This window comes from Pteronotus mesoamericanus, unplaced genomic scaffold, assembly GCF_021234165.1.
Source record: "Pteronotus mesoamericanus isolate MK-2021 breed Mesoamerican mustached bat unplaced genomic scaffold, CSHL_Meso_final contig_101, whole genome shotgun sequence".
Taxonomy (NCBI): Eukaryota; Metazoa; Chordata; class Mammalia; order Chiroptera; family Mormoopidae; genus Pteronotus; species Pteronotus mesoamericanus.
In genome coordinates this window covers 3,336,809-3,355,966 of record NW_026555001.1, presented here as the reverse complement: position 1 = coordinate 3,355,966, position 19,158 = coordinate 3,336,809, and the positions used below count along the sequence as shown (strand labels likewise).

Here is a 19,158-nt window from a genome sequence, read left to right as displayed (position 1 = left end):
ATCCAGTTCAGGGTTTCTTTTCTAGTAACCTGTCCCATAGAAATATCCACATAAGTGGGCAAGAATATTCTGGTATTTCCCAATACCTTTTTTGCCATATTTTTTAGAAGTATGTAGAGTGTATGAGGGACTTACAGTATATTGAATAATAGAGGAACAGTTAAATAAATATGGCACATTCATATCCTGGAAACCTCTCGTAGAGCCAGCCACTAAAGGGCCGCACACGGTTTGATCTGGGTAATGGTGGCTGTGGGCCACTGGAACTTCTCTATTCAGGGGGCTCATAAGCAAGAGTTCTGAGGACATAAGAAGGTGACAGTTAAGCTCTGGGATCTAAGGTTTAAAAATCATGCTTTTCTAGAGATAAGCAAGATTACTTAGATGATGGAAATCTAATAGGCTTGCTGCTGGAGGAACCTGTTTCCATGATGACAGCCTTTATGTGTGGCCCTTTGGTGCCTGGAAGAACAGCAGGCTGGCAGACTTGGAGCTTCCAGGTGATCGTTTCAGTTCTGTGAGCGCTGAAACAGTGATTCCCAACGTGTGAGCCCTGGGCCTGCAGCTTCAGCACCACATGGAAATGCCCTAGAAATACGAATTATCGAGGCACACTTTGGCCTTCATGAGTCAGAATCTCTGGAGTAGGGCCCAGGAACCTGTGTTGTCACCATCCTGAGGTGTGCTGGGTTTTGAGAAGCACTAGTCTAGAGGCCCCCGCCTGCTGCCCTGTCTCTTCGTCAGTCCTGGTAGAAGGGAGCCAGCTCCTAGACCTGACCTGCTGTGTGTCTTCCTGTAGAAGAGGCTCAAGAAGTCTTGTTTGGTTTTGTTGGCACTAAATAGAATTACTTTCATGTCTAAGACTATTTCTAATACTGCCGTACTTTATGCACGTTTATTTAATAACACTAATTCTGCCTGTGATGGCTATGGTTGGAACCAAAATGAAATTTGGTTGAAATGGAGAAAGGTGGTCTGAAAGACACAGGTAAGAATAAAAGTCTAGCAAATGCCCCTAGAAAGGACAAAGAGAGTCATGAAGAACTCATCATAATGATTACCTTTTTTAAAAAAAAAACAAAAAAACAAAAAACCCTCATGACAGTAGTTTTGATATCAGAAGAAAAGCAACTCTACCAAAAGGTTTAATTTTTAACAGAAGTCTGAAATAGCTGGATAGCCACAGCTATGAGAAAGTGCTTTGTTTCTAAATATGGTCTTGCTTTGCACATATGTATAAATAGCTTGGACAATGAGCCCTAATTTCCAGTGACACAGTTAGGAAGGGACTGGCGGTGACTTGTCATGCAGCCGTGGATGAGCAGCACTGTAAGAAAAACTGAAATCCCAGCTCTTTACCATGGAATTCTAATTTAAGATTTAGTAAGTTATAGAATTTTAATTATTTAGATTGAAGGTGTCAATATATTACTAATAGGTTTTAAAGTTCTTCTCATAGATGACCAATTATAAACTAATGTTTAAATTCTATTTATATTTACACTGCCTTATTTAATGTGGTGTCTTACTGTATATTTGACATTGCAAGGTCAAGGCAGGTTTTTAACAAAACAAAACTGGCAAGGATCCTTCCCTGAAGAGGACAACTCTTCCTTACGCCTCTTTGAAATAAAAGATCATTTTTAGTAGTCCTTTGTTGTTATTGTTTTCTGGAGCAAAGCTTAACATTCCCATCTCTGCCACCGTTTAGCTGAGCGTAGGAGTGCCTGTGTCCATGGGCTCCTAAGCCAAGAAGCATCTTGACAGGTCATCTAATTTATCCCATTTTTCCCAGCTATGATAACACCAAAAAAAAAAAAAAAATTCCAGCATGAAGAGACTCATGTGATTCTAAATTCCTCTAGAGAAGAATGATGATGATGATAATGATAATAATAATAATAATAATAATAACCGACATGTACTGAGCACTTACCACACACCAGGCCCTGTGATGTGCTCTTTTTATGTGTCATCTCCTATAATCATAACAGCACCCCTATGAAGTAGGTATTATTACCATTTCCATCTTACAGATCAGGAAACTGAAGCTTCAGGGAGTTAAGTCATTTGCCCAAGGCTACAGAAAGGGGATTCATTCAAGCTTTTTTTTTTTTTTTTTTTGACAAATAATTCCCATATTTAGCAATTCCCACTATCATTTATTTCTCCATTCACGCAGTAAACAACTGTTTAGCATCTGCCAGCACCAGCCCTTGTTGAAGCCCCGGGGATCCAAAGATGAATAGGATTTCCCCGCCCTTCAGAGCCCTGCAGTCCGTAGGGAGAGACAGACACACACTCTCAGCAATGTGATTAATGTGGTGAATAAGAACAGCACAGCAAAGTGGTGAACGCGGGCTCTGGAGAGAAACCGGCTGGGTTAGACTCCTGGTTCCCCTACTCACTGCGTGTCTGTGAGCAAGTCACTTGCCACCTACCCCTCAGACACTGTTGAAATGAAATGGAGATAAAAGCAGTAGCTCCCTCTGGAGGTGTCTGAAGGGCTGACTGGGGGCTAAGGTACAGCCTTTGGATTAGAGGCTACCACACAGCGAATGCCCCATCCATGTCTGCTCTTATCTTGAATGAAACACATATAGGTACAAGCTGTGGTGGGGACATAGAGAAAGACTTCAGGGTGCTGACTTCTGAGTAGATGACTCGAGCGGTGGCCATTGAGGCAGGAGGAGGACAGGAAAGGGGGTCACAACTATAGTTGTAGTAGTGTTATCAGCAGACGACAGAAGATAGAGGGAAGGGAAGTGGTGAGTGAAGTCAGGCTCTCAGTAGGTTTGTAAGATGATGAGAAAAGAGGCAGTAGGAAATAAGTGCTCCAAGGAATGAAACGTGGAGCCGGTTGGAGGCAAACGGAAGGATTACCCAGCAGTGCGGCGGGCTCTGCTGAATTCGGAGCTGTGTACACACGTGTAGTGGCTCTGGTCCACATAGTGATGGGATTTTCCCCACCATATTCAGCTTCCTGGTCCAGCAAGGGGGTGGACATGTGAGGATTCCCCTGCCAGCTCACCTGTGCCCTGCCCGCCTGCTGCGACAGAGGCCCACTTTCTCTGCTTCTTAAGGGCTGGGGGAACTGATCATACTGGGAGAGACTCAATACCTTCTCCTGGTGCCGTTCCTATTCAGGATCTGTGGGTTTGAGTTTTCTTGACTTCTTGGTCATTTTTGTGACTCTTTAGTTGCTCTCCGTGTTCTCTCTAAATCGCTGTATAATTGTCAGAGCCCAAACTGTTTCATTACAGGCTTGAGCCTGTAATTCCTGCATGCTGTATTCCTGTGTAAAGGTCTGCGATTATTTTTCCATTCTTTGCTTATGGTGCTTCATTTGTATTCCAAGGTTCAATTTAGTTTGCATGCCAGAAATGTTTGAAAATGCATGTTAGCTCTTTTTGGCTGGAGCCATTCTTACATTTGGTTCTTTTTCCCCTGCCTAGCTGTATTACCAACTCAAACTTTTGTTCAGAATGTTCAGTGGTACCACTTAGCTAAACACTAGTGGCTTACAGTGATGAATAAGACAGAGTTCTTAGATTCAAGCAGAGATGATAATCTTTGTACCAAATGTTTTCATGCCAAAAAAGGAGAGCTTTCCTCTCTATTCTCTGTCATCTATCACTTTGCTAACATCATTTTGAATTTAGAATCTATTTCTATTACCCAGCCATATTCCTCAATTAGTTAACAATTTGTCATCATGTAGTTACAGATAAAAATAGCATTTAGGATGTGCGTTTTCAAGAAGCCACCCTGAATGAGTGGCCAAGACAGTGACTCTTAAGGTAGGGTGGGTGGAAAGAATTTTCAGCATCGTGGGGAAGAAAAGCTTTTCAAAGTACATCCCCCCATGCTTCCTCTGACATTCTGACCTGCCACCCTCTCAACCCCTGCTATTTGAGATAATGACTGCGCGAGGTACTATAACTCAGTACTCCCCAACCTTTGTGGCACCAGGGACTGGTTTCGTGGAAGACAGTTTTCCCATGGACCAGGGTCAGGAGGATGGTCTCAGGATTATTCAAGCGCAACATTCAAGCTCACCTGCTATGCGCCTGCTTCCTAACAGGCCTGGACCCATATCAGTCTGCGGCCCAGAGGTCGGGGTCCCCTGCTGTAACTGACAGCAGTGTGGCCCCTCTCTCAAGGGTATAGGGAGAAAAAGGCTGAAAATTCAGAGGCAGTTGGACACACACCTAACAATTGCTGGATCTAAATCTCTTTTCCTGCCGCTGTGTTGTCATGACAATAGTAAAGGAACGTCAAGGTGTCGCCTTCCCGCCCCACTGCCACAGCGTTTACAGCGCTCCAGACCTGGTCTGCAGCCCGAAGTCAGAGCCCCAGAGATCTCACATTCAAAGAAATAACACAGCAAATAAACAAAGAGGGTCCCTGAACTGATGGAGAGCTAGGCAAACAAAAGCTTCTGAAGCTGCAAAAAGTCAAAACATTTAAATGTACAAATATTAGCTTTTAGAGTCCCAAAGTAAACTGCCCCCCTCCGATGTGAAGTTGATTGTAAATCGAAACCTTCATTTCCTGTTTCCTGGTGTTTTAAGAAAATCATGAGTGTTTTGAAAATTGAGTTTGTTCAACCCATTGAAATGAAGGGATACATCAGCATTCCTCACAAGAAAGGGCATACTTCATTTCACTCAGTGTCTTATTTCCTTCCTCAGTGACACTTAGAGATCTGGTATTTCAGGGCACAAAAAATACCATAGAAGCATTCCTCAACCTCAACTACAAAACAGGTTTTCCTTGATTTGCTGAAAATATTGTACAGAACAGAAAAAGAAGCTATTAACAGATGGCAATGATCTAAATTTGTATCACACAGAGAACTGTATTAGAATAACCCTTTCTTTGTAACAATTTCATTTAATTAAAATTTTCTTCTATTTTTTACAGACTGTATTTCTCCATGCAAGCTCGTGGAGAGACTGACAGAGAAAAGTTGCTGTTAATGTATCAGACAAATGACCAAATAATAAATGGACTTTTTCCTCTGAACAAGGACCTGGCATTAGAAATGGCGGCTCTTTTAGCTCAGGTAACTTCCCTGCTATATGGAGAAATATTTTGTAAAGATAAAATACTAATTTCAACACTGAGTTAAATGTAGTAAAACAATAAACCTTTAGTGATTCTTTAAATTCCTTTTGCTATGATTAACACCTTAAAAATTACAGGCATTATAATTACAGTTTGACTCCAAATTGCTGACAATTGCAGTGATGTGGAATGAGACAGTATTCCATAAAGGGAACCAACCAGAGCTTAATTATCTTGAAAGTATACCACTAGGCTTTGCATTTAATAAAAGAGTTTGATGAGTGAAGAGCTATGGGGCTAAGGACGCCATGCCGACATCACCCTCTCCCCTAAAAGGGATCAGTCTTTAACAAGCTAAAGCATTTTCTTTTATTTACCTGTTGTTTCAATTAGGAGTAAGTTAAGACTTCTCTAAAAACACACACAGGCAAATTAATAGTGACAATCGAAATAGAAGTATATTTATCTCGCACATAGAGGGATAGGCAGGCTGGCACCTCTCCAAAGTCATCGGGGACATGGGCCTCATCCTGCTCTCTGCTCCGCTGTCCCCAGCGTGTCATCTTCATGGTCCTGGAGGTCTCCAGAGCTGCAGATATGACATCAGTGTTCCAGGCATGAGAACAAAGGACGGGCTGAAGAAGAGCGTGTCCTCTGCCTTGGAGAAGTTTTATGTCCCTCTGGCCAAAACTTAGTCACGTGGCCTTGCCAGCCTGGAAGAGAGACTGGAGAATGTAGTCTTTTTTTTTTCTTTTTAAGATTTTATTTATTTATTTTTAGAGAGGGGGAAGGAAGGGAGAGAAACATCAATGTGCGGTTTCCTCTTGCATGTCCCCAACTGGGGACCTGGCCTGCAACCCAGGCATGTGCCCTGACTGGGAATCACACCGGTGACCCTTTGGTTTGAGGGTCAGCACTCAATCCACTGAGACACCAGCCAGGCCAGAGAATGTAGTTTTACATGGGCGACAATGAGCCCAGATAAAATCAAGGTTTTCATGACTTGGTAGGAAGGAGAGAATGCTCCTAAGAGGCAACTCACAGTCTCCACCACACCTCAGTCTTCGCACACATTAGTTAAGGTAACTCTGTGGCATGTCATCAGTTTTCAGTCTCCTCGCTCTACACAATGTCCCAGGACATCTAATTAACTCTCTTCATTTTTTTCTACCACCTTTACCATTGACTCCCAAATCTTTTCTCTCTAGTTCCTACTTTTAAGGGCTTCTTAAATTCACCACATCTGGGACTGAACTAATCATGTTCCCTTTTCTTGGTTCACATTCTGTATCTTCATGGGCTACTGCTTCGAACCGCAGGCAAGCTTCCGATCCAGGAATCATCACTGACTGTGCCCTCCCCTTCGCCCTGTCCCCTCAGTCACCGTGCCCTGCCTGCTTTCACTCCTGGGCTTTGTTCACTCCAGCTTCATCTCTTAATACTCCCTATCTTGAATTTTGTGCTCCTTACGAAGCGTAAACTGTGGGTCCCCGCACAGTGCCCGACTTGCATATGGGTCATGGTTGCGCAGTTGCCAGCACATCCTGACCAGCACCGCAGCCTGCCTGCTGTCGGGCATCAGGCTTCTGACCGCTGGGTTTTCTCTGCTCTGAACCCCCACAAATTTATCCTCCGCACAGATGGTAGAGAGATTGTTCCGTCACCAATGGCTTCCTAACAAATGACTCCAAGACTCAGTCACTTTAAACAATAACAATTTGGGCAGGAATGTGTAAGGACACCTTGTCTCTGCTTGAAGGCTGGTTGTGACTCTCCAGCTGGGGGGCTGGAATCATCTTCAGGTCGTTTGCACACACGTCTGGTGGCTGACGCTGGCCGTCAGGTGGAACCTCTGCTGGGGCTATCAGCCGGGACTCCTTATGTGCTTCCTCACGGAATGGTGCTTGGTTAGCAGGAGCAACATCCTGAAAGAGACGCAAGAAGTGGAAGCTGCTATTTGCTTAAGGTCTAGGCCTGGAATCTATGCCATGGTGGTTTGTCACGTAGCACTAGTAACTGGGATGGAGATAGAGCAACACGTAGACTTAGCCATGTTGTTCCCTTGTTTACATGGAAAGGCTTTCATGACCTAAACTCTGCCTGCCCCTCCAGCTTCATCTTGTAACACTCCCTGCCGTGAACTTTATGCTCCAGCACAGCACAAAGTGTGGCTTCCTGCACAGTTTCCTGACGCGCATACGACTCGCTTTTTCTTATCTCTTAGACTTCGCTTGTGTGTCTCCTCTTCCAGAAACATCTCTATCCCTGTCCCTTTACTTGCTAACTTCAGCTTATTCTTTAATTTTTATCTGAGGTCTCACTTATTCCAGGAATCCCTCCTGAATTCTGCGTGGGTGGTTAAATGTTCCTCTTGGCGTTTCCATAACGGCTTGCACAAATCTATTACTGTCCTGACCTCAGTGGTTTATTGTTATTTGTTTGTTTCTGCTTTGGACTTCTAACTGTGGCCTCCCTAAGGGCAAGGGCTGTCCCCATTCATCCTTGTCTCTCATCCAGTGCCTTATGCATAGTCCATTATCCATAAATGTCTTGAATGAATGAATAGTAGACAATTAGTTTACTTTTACAATAATTTTATCCAAAGTTTAAAGCACTAGTACTGCACTGAGTGTTCTCTTTCTGCAAGTCATGACAAGCTGAAGAAAAGAGACATGGTTCCCAGATTTCCTTAATGACAGAATTAGGAATCATTTCCTGTCATGTGCCCTTCTGGGCTTTAGTCCACTGAAGGCACAGATCCTCTGTTAAAATCACTCTCATTTTTACTAAAATTTAAGTTAGTCTTATGTTAATTTTTAATTTTGGCAGGCAAGCTTCTCCAAAAAAAATCGTAATATACTTTGGAAATAGTACTTCTAACATTTTTAGGTGACTATGAGGAAGGGCTAGAAAGGTAAGACCATACGCCTACAAAATTCTGAGCACATTTCTAATGAATAAAGTGTAATTTCTCCATCTACAAAAGGAAAAAAAAATTAAAGCTTCTATTTGCTTTTCCTCAGAGTACTGTTTATAAAGATAAATGAAATATACTAAAGAAATATGAGCTCTGTAGAAGAAAACAGTTTTTTCTGCTATAGACTTGAATATACTCGTATGTAGGTCCTTGTGGATATTCTCTGTCTTAATTAGGAAATCTTGGAGCTCACTGTTAATTGTCTGTAGTGTCTGCTAAGGCATCATGTTGATGTGAGGCATGCTGGGAATTATCTGGATTTTCATTTGTTCTCCAAACGTTATTGCGCTCATTCTGTGCCACACAGTATGCTAGGCTTCAGAGCAGGGAGACATTAAGCTTGGGGATTTACTGCCATAGGGTTCCCTAAGAGACAAAGCTTCCTTGAATGGCCTACTGTTTTTATAACTATTGTTTGTCCAGCTGCTGTGTCCTTGGAGGTTAACATCTGCTCGCAGGTTTCACAGGTAGCTGTGCTGAGTACTACTTGGTGATTGGGGAGAGACAAGGAAAAGCTTACTCTGGGGGAAAACGTTTATTTGGTGTGAGGAAATTAGGAAGCCCACCCGATCAGGGAGGAGATGGGGATGACGGCTGGACAGCAAAGCCAAGCTATGAAACCAACAAACGGACTGTGAGGATGAAGCCCAGCTGAAGAACTGAGACAGTAACTGGTCAGATTAAGAGCCAGACAACGGAAGCCAAAGGGGTCAGAATCTCGAGGCTGGCTGTACTCACAGCTTAGCTGGAGGCCAAAGGCCCTTTTGAAATGATGACCTGGGACTTTCTTCTGTAAGCCCGTCCCAGTACTGATGGAGCCCCCCATCCACTTGTCGAGGAGTGTTACAGGAAAGACGTGAATGTTCTATAGGATCTGAATGTCCCCCACCCAATTCACTCCTTGGTCCCTCCTTTGGTACCCTATACAAGGCACTTAACTCAGTTTATCACAAGCATTTGTTTATACGTCAGTCTCCCTACTAGGCAGTTAACTCTTTGAGGATAAAGGCTATGCTCAAGTTTTTTCTTTCTCATGTCACTTAGCACAGTGCCTGACATATAAAGGGGACTCAGTGTAGGTTTGGGTGAATGAATGGGTGGGTGAGGGATGGAGCGATGGATGGGTGGGGAGTTGGACCGGTGGACAGGGGATGGCATCTGTGTAACTCGTTAATAGAGATAAGGATTGAACATTCATTCAGGGAGGAAGAGGCGTTTGTTCCCAGGAGTACCAGAATAATGCAGTAGAGGGATGGATACAGTTACAATGATGGAGAAATTCTAAGAAGTGAGGAATGAGAATATAGTTCTTGGGCACAGTTTATTCAGTAAAGACCCTTAAAAAGTTCATGTAATACTTTTTTGAGATTTATTTTCGCTTTGTAACATTTTCTGTCTTTCATTTTTCACTTCTATTTTTACTTGTTATTTTCAATTAAAATGGTACCTTAAAAATGAAAAGTTTTCCTGTGCTGTAACAGGCAACAGTAGAGTAGTGGGGCCCTTTAGCAAATACTACTAGCTGGTGATGTTAACCTCGGATGTTTAATGTAGAACTGGAATGGAAATGTTTAAGTTACAGACTTTTTTCAAAATTAGCATTCAAATGGAATTTAGATTTTAATAATAATACTTAACATATTATTATAAATTCCAAAATCACACAATCATGACAAGTAGATTTATTGATATATATTCTATGTAATTACATATTATAATTGTATATAATTATATATTATATTATAAAGAATGTTTAGAAAGAATAAAACTGATTTTCTTTTTTAAATCTCTTCTCAATATCCTGTATTTTCTCTTTTTTGGGTTTCCAATTAGGTGGAGATTGGAGATTTTGAAAGACCTTTTTCAACTCCAGCAGGGCATGTTACTAATCAGTGCAAAGCAAATCAAACTCTAAAACAAGTCATAGAGAAATTTTATCCTAAAAGATATAGAGATGACACCTCTGAAGAACAATTAAGGTAAGGAACTGCTTGTAACTCTTTAAAAAAGCACTTTATTTTTTGTTATTTTAAAGATGAAAAATATTGTATTGTGCATGACCTTTTCTTAAGACTTGTTAATAGTGTTGAATCCCAAGAAGTTATAGGTGTTTTTTTAAATTTATTTTTTAATGTATTTTTTTCAGTTATCATTTACCCCCCTTATACCCCCTCTCCCACCTCCCAGTCACCACGCTGTTGTCCAGGTTCATGAGTCCTGTTTCCTTTTTGCTTTAAGATATGCCTAAAAATTTAGAACCTAGATTTAAAATTTTTTTAATGAAAGAATTTTTACCTTCATTTGGAAGATCTACTTTTCATTTGATCTTATTCATTCTCCTCCAAACTAATTCTGGTAACAAATAAAAGAAAAAAATGGTCAATATGTTTAATTTTATGAAAGGTTTACCAAAATATTTTTTGTTATCTCTTAGGGTATGCCACACAAGATTTTTAATATAAAATTTTAAATTAAGTTTAACTAATTTGGAGTTTCAATTTTTGATAGCATATAAAGAAAAGCTGTAGATTAAAAACTAGAGGAAATCCAATTCACCGTGAGTTTTTCCTACTTTTGAGATCAGTCTTTTGTCTCTGTAGAATAAGTGGTTTTTAAGAGGTTTTCCCTACCTCCAGCAGCTCTCCAAACCAGGAGTGGTGGTACCTAAAATTCCACTGCCAGGGATTCATTCTTTGGTCACAACTTCTTGTATTTTTCTTTAAAAATAAAAGTTACTCCCATGAGAAATTACCTTTCAAACTAATTAACACTAAGGTTTGATGTTAGCTAATCCAATTTTTAAATGCACCTAAAGTGGGTGGGGAGCAGGAGACCTCTGCCATGCAGAGAGCACTAAGACTGAGAATTTAGTGAAAGGAATACCACAAAAAGTTAGGACAGGGCGTGGGCAGTGCTTAGATGGGAGCCCAAAGTAACAGCTTTACCCAGCTTTTGCCCAGGTATCCCACTTGTGCCTCGGGTTGGCTTAGGAGACCTTTGTCTCAGGAGAATAATCCACATTTTATGTTTTCGCTTTTGTTCTGTTCTTTTTTTTTTTTTTTTTTTTTTTTTTTTTAGGCAGCTTTGCCAGCGACTGTCAACCAGATGGATGGCCCTGCGGGGACACAGTGCCGCTGACTGTGTGCGAATTTATTTGACAGTAGCCAGGAAGTGGCCATTTTTTGGTGCCAAGTTGTTTCTTGCAAAAGTAAGAGAGAATGGGGGGCGATTCAGTTCAATAAAATGAGACAGTGGTAACAGTAACCCCAGGTTTATACATTTTTATATGTTCGGCTTTTGAAAAGAAAATTCCCAACAGTTTCAAGAAGATAATGAAAGGACATTAAGAAAAAGGCAGGAAAGCCGTCAGCTTCCCTATCTTTCCCCCGCTGCTCCTTGTCCCCATACCTCAAATTATTTCTTACACTCATGAGCCTCATCATTAGACTAAAGACAGCCCCTGAACTTCGCTTTCTTCTTTTCATTCATTCGTCCATTCATCATCCATTCAAGCATTTCCTCTCTCACTCATTTGCTCATTTTATTTGGGATTTAATGAGTTCCGTGCGTCAAACACAGAGCTAAACTCTAGGGGATACGTGAGCTCGTGGTTTCAGATGGGTTGTACTCCAGCTTCCAGGAACTTACAATGCAGTGTTGCAATAGGCCTGGGAACAACTGCTCTATGGAGAATATGGCCGAGAGCAACACAGAGAATGATGCGGAAACAGGACGGAGAGACTAACCCTACCTGCGGGCTGGTTAAGTAGCTTGTCCAAATGCACACGTTAATAAATGGCAATTTGGGATCTCAAATCTGAGTCTCCTCATATCAGACTCGCTGCTCTTTCCATTCTGCCACACTGCCTCCTCCCCAAGAGAGATTTTTAATAAGTTGTTGTTGTTTCACATGTTGCATTGTATTTAGGCTGAAAAATACTTCTGTAATTTTGCTTACCATTTATTTGTGTATTTTCACCTCTTTATAGCCCACAACTCCATCATCACTTGGAAGTACTTTCCTGTGGCTGGCTATACATGAGGATGGTTTAAGCATCTTAGAATACAACTCCATGGTAAGATTATATCCTAAAGTTTTGCATTGCCAATTATTTCCATCGCTCAGTGTTCTATAAACAGTAGGTAATGATATCTTAATCTGATTTTCTTCCTAATACTATGTAATGAATAGTCATTTTACAAACATACCACTATGATTATAATTTCATCTTTTTTTTTAAGATTTTATTTATTTATTTTTTGAGAGAGGGGAAGGGAAAGAGAAAGAGGAGAGAAGCGTCGATGCAAGAGAGACACAGCAATCAGTTGACTCTTGCACACCCTTAACCGGGGGCCTGGCCCGCAAACCAGGCAAGTGCCCTGACCAGGAATGAAACCAGCTTCCTTTTGGTTCACAGGCCAGCGCTCAGTCAACTGAGCCACACCAGTCAGGGCACAATTTCATCTTTTAAAACAAGATTAGACAGGCATACCTTGGAGATACTGAAGTTTGCTTCCACACCATCGCAATAAAGCAGATACCACAAAAAAACACGTCACAGTTTTTTTGGTTTCCCAGTGCATATAAAAGTTTTATTTATACTATATTGTAGCCTGTTAAGTGTGCCAGTAGTATTATGTCTAAAAAAGGTGCATATCTTAATTAAAAAATACTTTATTGCTAAAAACTGCTAACCATTACCAAAGCTTTTAGTGAATCATAAACTTTTTGCTGGTGGATTTCACCTTCAATCTGTGAAAACACAATGTATGTGAAATGCAATAACCTGAAGCACAGTAAAACAAGGTAGGCCTGTGTTGTGTATGAGAAGAATATTAAGATTCCACCACTAAATTGCAATCATGGTTGTATTTATAAAATGACTATTCATTTACAATGTTAGGAAGATTGCTTTCTGTGTAAAATGAAAAAATAACATTAAAATTGAAACTTTAGTTATCAGAGTTGAAGTTGAGTTTCACTAAGTCTTCTATAACGATTTCTATAATTTCCTATAATATCACTTACCAGTTTACTCTTACTTATACAGTGTCTTAGCACTTTTTAGGTGAACTTTTTATGTGATTAAGTATAAAATCAACCTATGCTTTCTATGTGTTCATTTATTTATATCATATGTATCATATTATGTAGTAAGAAAAATTTTTTTAACCTGGAAGTAGGAATTGCTGAATTTTACTTGGTTGCTGTGGTGAGCTATCTTACCTGTGGTCAGTGATCAGTGAGAATTTTTTAGAAACCAAAGTATCCTTTAGTATTACAGTAACTGTTTCTCCTTAAAATTGTTTTAAAAAATTTTTTGAAGGAGTCTATGCTTTTGAATGACTTTTAGTTCTTGAATGGATAACCTGAAGAGAGATTGTAAAGTCAGTGACTTAAAGCCAACAAAGAACTGTACGCCAGCATTGAGTCACCTTCGCTCGGTAAACCTGTTCTCTGGGTCGTGGGAGAGGCACGCACAGGCCAGGAAGTAGACATGTGGGCTGCGGCTCTCGGGTCATTTAGTGCTGGAATGGTCTGCTCAGAGTCTCACAAACTAATCATTAGATGAGCAGATTCCTTTCCTTTTAGGCTGTAGGTCTTTGAATTATATTTTAAAAATTGTTTTAGCAACACACTAGGAAAAATATTCGCTGCATATATGATAAAGGGTTGGTATCCTTTATAAACATGGCTTTTTAAAATATTTTATTTATTTATTTTTAGAGAGGGGAAGGGAGGGAGAGGGAAGCATCAATGTATGGTTGCATTTTGCGCACCCCCTACTGGGGACCTGGCCTGCAACCCAAGCATGGGCCCTAGACTGGGAACTGAACTGGTGACCCTTTGGTTCCCAGGCTGGCACTCAATCCACTGAGCCACACCAGCCAGGGCTAAACATGGCTGTCTTAAGAAAACAATAAGGAAATGATAAACACACCAATAGACAAATGGACCAAGGCAATTCACAGAAGAAATACAAATGTTCAGTAGACATATTTTAAAATGTTAATCTCCATAGTAATCAAATAAATCCCATTTAAAACAATGAGATTCTACTTTTCACCAGTCAGGTTGGCAGATTCAAAAGAATGATGATATCCAGTGTTAGCAAGACTGTGGTGCTGGGAATACAAAATGGGTATAACCTTTCTGGAGGAGTTCAAAATCCTTTTAACATTGTCCTCACTTTCTTGAGGTAGCAATTCCACCTGCTGAGGTTTAGAACCAAAAACATCATTACATATGTGTATTATGAAATATGTTGAAAAATATGCATTGGAGTATTACTTAAGATAGTAACAAATAAAAGTGATTTAAATATTCTGCCATAGGAGTTTAGTTAAATAAAAAATTGTCTGTAAAATCACTTTCAATGATGTTATACAAGTACATTTGTTGTCATGGAAAGAGTTTCACAATATGTTGTTAAAAAAGAAGCAGCATGCATGATACTGTTTCTGTCTGTGTAAATCAAAATGTATATATCAGGGTGAACCATATGGATTTGTCAATATTTGATCATTTTTTACCTTAAAAAGTATTAGTTTCAAATGGTTCCACCTAAAATATATATATGTAGATTATATATATCTTAAAGGACATACAAAAATATTCACAGTGGTTTTTCCACTGGATGATAGAATATATTAATAGATACTTTTTGTTTTCTCCTTGTATTTTCTTTTTTTTTTGCAGTGAATTTTTTGTTTCATAATAAAAATGTATTTTAATTATAAAGGTAAATGATGCCTAAATAAAATTAGTATACTATCTATTTTGGATCACTACAAATTTGATTTTAGGGAATATTTTGTATTACATCCTAATTAATATCAGCACTTAATGGAGATAAGTTACTAATCATTTCTCATCTTTCTTTAAAAATAAAGAGTGTATAATATATTTGCTTCTCTTTGAAGAGGTTAATAGTCACCTATGTGTACAAGAGTCTAATGACCTTTGGAGGCTATCAAGATGATTTTATGATAGTAATTAACAATGCACATTCAAAGGACAAACCAACAGAAAAATTACTTTTTGCCATGGCAAAACCCAAGGTGAGTAGAAGCCTTTCCACCAACTTTTTATGCTATTTTTTTTCATACTAAAACATTTATTATACAAAGACTAAGTTCCAGATGAGAAAACAGACTTCTTTTATAATCATACAGCCCTAGATCTAAATTCTGGCTTACCTCATCTTCCTAAAGCCTTAGTTTCTTCATCTAAAAAAGTTGTATGATGCTACCTTTTGGGGGCAGGGGGCAGATTAGAAATTAAATGAAGAAATTGTAACGTATTTAGCCCAATGCTTGTTATACGGAAGATTTAAAAAAAATATCCTTGGTGTAAGTTGTTGTCAGGTACTGTATATGCATTATCTTATTTACTTGGAATAATTCACTTATGGACCCATTAGTAGGAAGATTAAGGTTTTATAATTAAAACATACTTGTTTCTTTACTATTTTGAGCAAACTCTGTGGTTTTCATGTCTGCAACTAAAAGCAATAAATAAGATTGCATTCTAACATGTAATTCCAATTTTTGTAAAAAAGAATGAGAAATTGATTTTTCCTAAGATTTTAACAAAATTCTCAACTAGAAGAGTTTACTTTTTTAGAATCTGAAGCTTTTTAAAAGATGGCAGATATCATTCTTATTAAATCTGTGCTCAAGTGCAGGCAGATGCTGCAGAGGATCGCAGCATACTCAGTACTCTAGTTTAAATAGCAATAAACTTTCTTTTTCTTATATTAATAGTTGATATACCATGTCACATTAGATTCAGGTGTACAACACAGTGACTCAACACCTACTTACTTTATGAAGTGATCACCATGATAAGTCTAATAACCATCTGTCACTATGTAAAATTATTATGGTATTATTGACTGCGTTCCCTATGCTATACTTTACCTCCCCATGACTCATTTATTTTATAACTAGGCAGTTGTCCCTCTCAACCCCCTTCACCTTTTTCTCCCTTCCAGCCCCCACACTGTCTCTGGCAATCATCACTTTGTTCTCTGTATCTGAGTCTGTTTCTGTTTTGTTTGTTTTGTGTTTTTAGATTCTGCACATAAATAAAATCATATGGTATTTGTCTTTCTGTGACTTATTTCACTTAACATAATACCCTCCAGGCCTCTCTTAATTCATATGTTCACAAATGTGGCTTTAAGACAGAGTTGTACTACTGACACATTTTCTAATATTGTCACTAAATTTGACGGTTTTTTAAGACTCACTCTTTCTACTGGTTTAAGTAATGGAAAATAGGTACTTGCCTTGATGGTGCTGAACATAGATGTACTTCGTTGTTTCATCTGCCTAGAAGGGAATGCTGGTAGCCTGGCCACTGGCAAATGGAGGCCATGGCGAACTCTTAATTTCTTTTGGAACTTCTCAGGAGCATAACAGTTCTATCTGTCTTGTTTTCAGATTCTTGAAATCACTCTCTTAATCGCCAGTTATATAAACAACTTCCATCAGCAAAAGGCTGCATTTCACCACCTCTCTGCTCCAGCGCTGCTCTCAGCCCGGAACCAGGGACCCCAAACCAGGACGATGGGAAGCCAGCCCCTTCTCTCCAGCAGCAGGCCCACCAAAGGCCCCACTTTACTCTGAAAACGTGGGGCCTGGACATTCACTCTTTGTTTTCTAAGCAATGGCTGCATCAGCTCCAGATAAGTTTATTTTCATCCTGGCAACGTGGCTCCCGCATACTAGAATTCCAGACTTTAAAATAAATGGGAGTTATATGCTTTTGATTAATAAATATTCAAATGAAAACTAATAAACACAAAACAAAATTTGCATACACACTGATGTACTCCTGGATTAAATGAGATAGAATTTATAATTTTTTTCTCCTTTACCATCAAACACATCATGCAATATGGCTTTTTTTTTTTTTTTTTTTTTAATTCTGGCAGTCTTAGAAAAGGAGATTCCAACCTCTCATTTGGCAAACCAGTTGATTACTTGGAAATATTTACTGCCAAAAAACTAAGTACTGTAATTAAATGATTTTAATTAATGTGTTTGGAAAGAAAGAGAATACCCAGTGTAAGAAACAGCTGCAGGTAGTGTTTACGTGTAAATTTTTTGAGCAAGTACAGTAAATCTTCTGGCCTTGTATGAAAAAACAGGAGGTAGGTAGCAAGAACCTCCTATGTGGTATTAGGAAGCATTTTCAGATTATTAGAGTTTAAAATTTAAAAGGAGACAATGATTTCTGATATTCCTTGGTTGTCAACATAGCCTGAGTATACTGGAATATTGCCCACATTTCATTGCATTTGGTGCTGGGTCCTCTTGACCTCACTTTTTTAAATAATAATATCTTTGAAAACAAAGACAGATCTTAAAGCTTTGCCTCATACAGTTCTTTTTCATTGTCCTTTGAAAATAAATTCACAGAAATAAATTTAACAGAAAAAAGAAACTAATATTTTTGTCAAAGGAGGTAAAATTTTAGTTCAAAGAGCCTAGAAATATATTATTTTACTAGGTTATATAAGTGGTCAGTACATTCAGTATGTGCCAGAACAAGGTAATTGATATTCATGAAACATATGAAACTGTGATAAGACATGAAAATTATAAAATGTTTAATTGCAATAGTAATCATCAGTATACTTAATTTTATTTATGTGCAGAATATTTGTATTTATTTTTGGACCTATATTTATCACCTTGTGTATGGTATTTTTTTTTAACCAATTTAGGGAAAAAGAAATTAGCTGCTGAATTGATTTGTTAGCAGAGCCTTCATGTTGTCTTCTTTTCTGCTTTCTCCCTATGGCAATATACTGCTCTCACACTAAGCCTCTTCCACATTAGCGTCCCAAGAAAGGGCAGAGCCAAGAAGTGCCCTGCTCAAGTAAAGTGTGCTGTATTGGTAATGACAAAAAAAAAGACACAGAAATACAATGAAGTAAGATGTTGCTTTATTGGTAATGGGGGGGAAAAAAAGACAGAAATATAATCTATTTCAGTTTACTATTGCCCCTAAATCTTTTGACCCACAACCACTTACTGTGTAAGCAGAATAAACGTTACCAGTTTGGGATGAGTCTCAGGAGGCTTTTTGGCTAGGTTGCAATAGAGTTTCTGAGTTCCCAGAAAACCGTTTAAAACTCATTAGCTGGTGAACCAGAGGTTTGGCAGAGCTGTTAAATATGTGTGAGAACTTTATTCTCAAGGCAATAGTTCCTGTTTGGTAAGCACCCCAAAATCAAATTTAAACAAGTTGTGAAGGCTTAGCTTAAACTGTAGTACCCTAGACTCAGCATTAGTTTTTGATAGAGCAGAGATAAAATATTTTGATGGAAAGAAATCAATTTTCTGTAACTGATGATGTGAAAATTTTATTTTCTGGGAAATTACATAGACATTTTAAAAATTCAAAGTATGTTATTATGATTGGCTACAAGAGAATAATGTTACATGTTTAATTGTAATATTTGTCTCCTATCATTTTCTTCCCTTTCAATCATAATAAATGATTTACAAAACCCATTTTGAGCATTATCTTTTGAATAATCTTCAAGAAATACCTAATGTTTTCATTGTCAAAGCTGAGGTGTACTACTAGTGAAAATGGTAGTTATTACCTCTTTCTCTTGCTTTAATGCTTTGTCTTCAGTGTTGCTTTGTTTTATCCATATAAAAGGAAGCTGTTGGGCAAATTGTAATTTTAATACATCTGTACGCATATTGACACATATACAAACTGTATAAATCATGGGGTTCTCTCATGATTTCATAATAAGCCCTTAAGGGAGCTTATTTCATATAGATGAGTTGAAGAGACTCTGTTCTAAAAATGTATTTTAAGTGGTTCTGGATTTTTTGTGTGTGTGTCCTTAAAATAATATACTGCCATAGCTTGGAAATGAACTTAACTCTCAATTTACAAAAAAAAGTTAGTCACAACTTATAAAGACTCTTTGTTCTAAAATTGTGTTTATTAGTTGGTTGTTTGGAAATTTTTTCATAAAAAAAAATACATGGTGATCAGGTTCCTGGAACAACACGTTTAACCCATAATTGTACTGAAGTATAAGCCTGAAGCATTAACCACCATGGATAACCATATT

General features: G+C 38.7%; 1 protein-coding gene across 2 annotated transcripts in view; it reads left to right on the top strand.

The window, feature by feature from the left end:
• PLEKHH2 (pleckstrin homology, MyTH4 and FERM domain containing H2) overlaps window positions 1-16,947 on the top strand; it is a 94,813-nt gene extending 77,866 nt beyond the window's left edge. The window contains exons 25-30 of one of the 2 annotated variants that reach the window (XM_054567224.1): window positions 4,927-5,068; window positions 9,881-10,026; window positions 11,126-11,255; window positions 12,037-12,123; window positions 14,972-15,109; window positions 16,496-16,947. In XM_054567224.1, coding sequence (XP_054423199.1) covers window positions 4,927-5,068; window positions 9,881-10,026; window positions 11,126-11,255; window positions 12,037-12,123; window positions 14,972-15,109; window positions 16,496-16,681 — 829 coding nt within the window. In that variant the 3' untranslated portion in view covers window positions 16,682-16,947. The remainder of the gene's footprint in view (window positions 1-4,926; window positions 5,069-9,880; window positions 10,027-11,125; window positions 11,256-12,036; window positions 12,124-14,971; window positions 15,110-16,495) is intronic. The other variant, XM_054567233.1, reaches the window with a different exon arrangement.
• The last annotated feature ends 2,211 nt before the right edge of the window (window positions 16,948-19,158 follow it).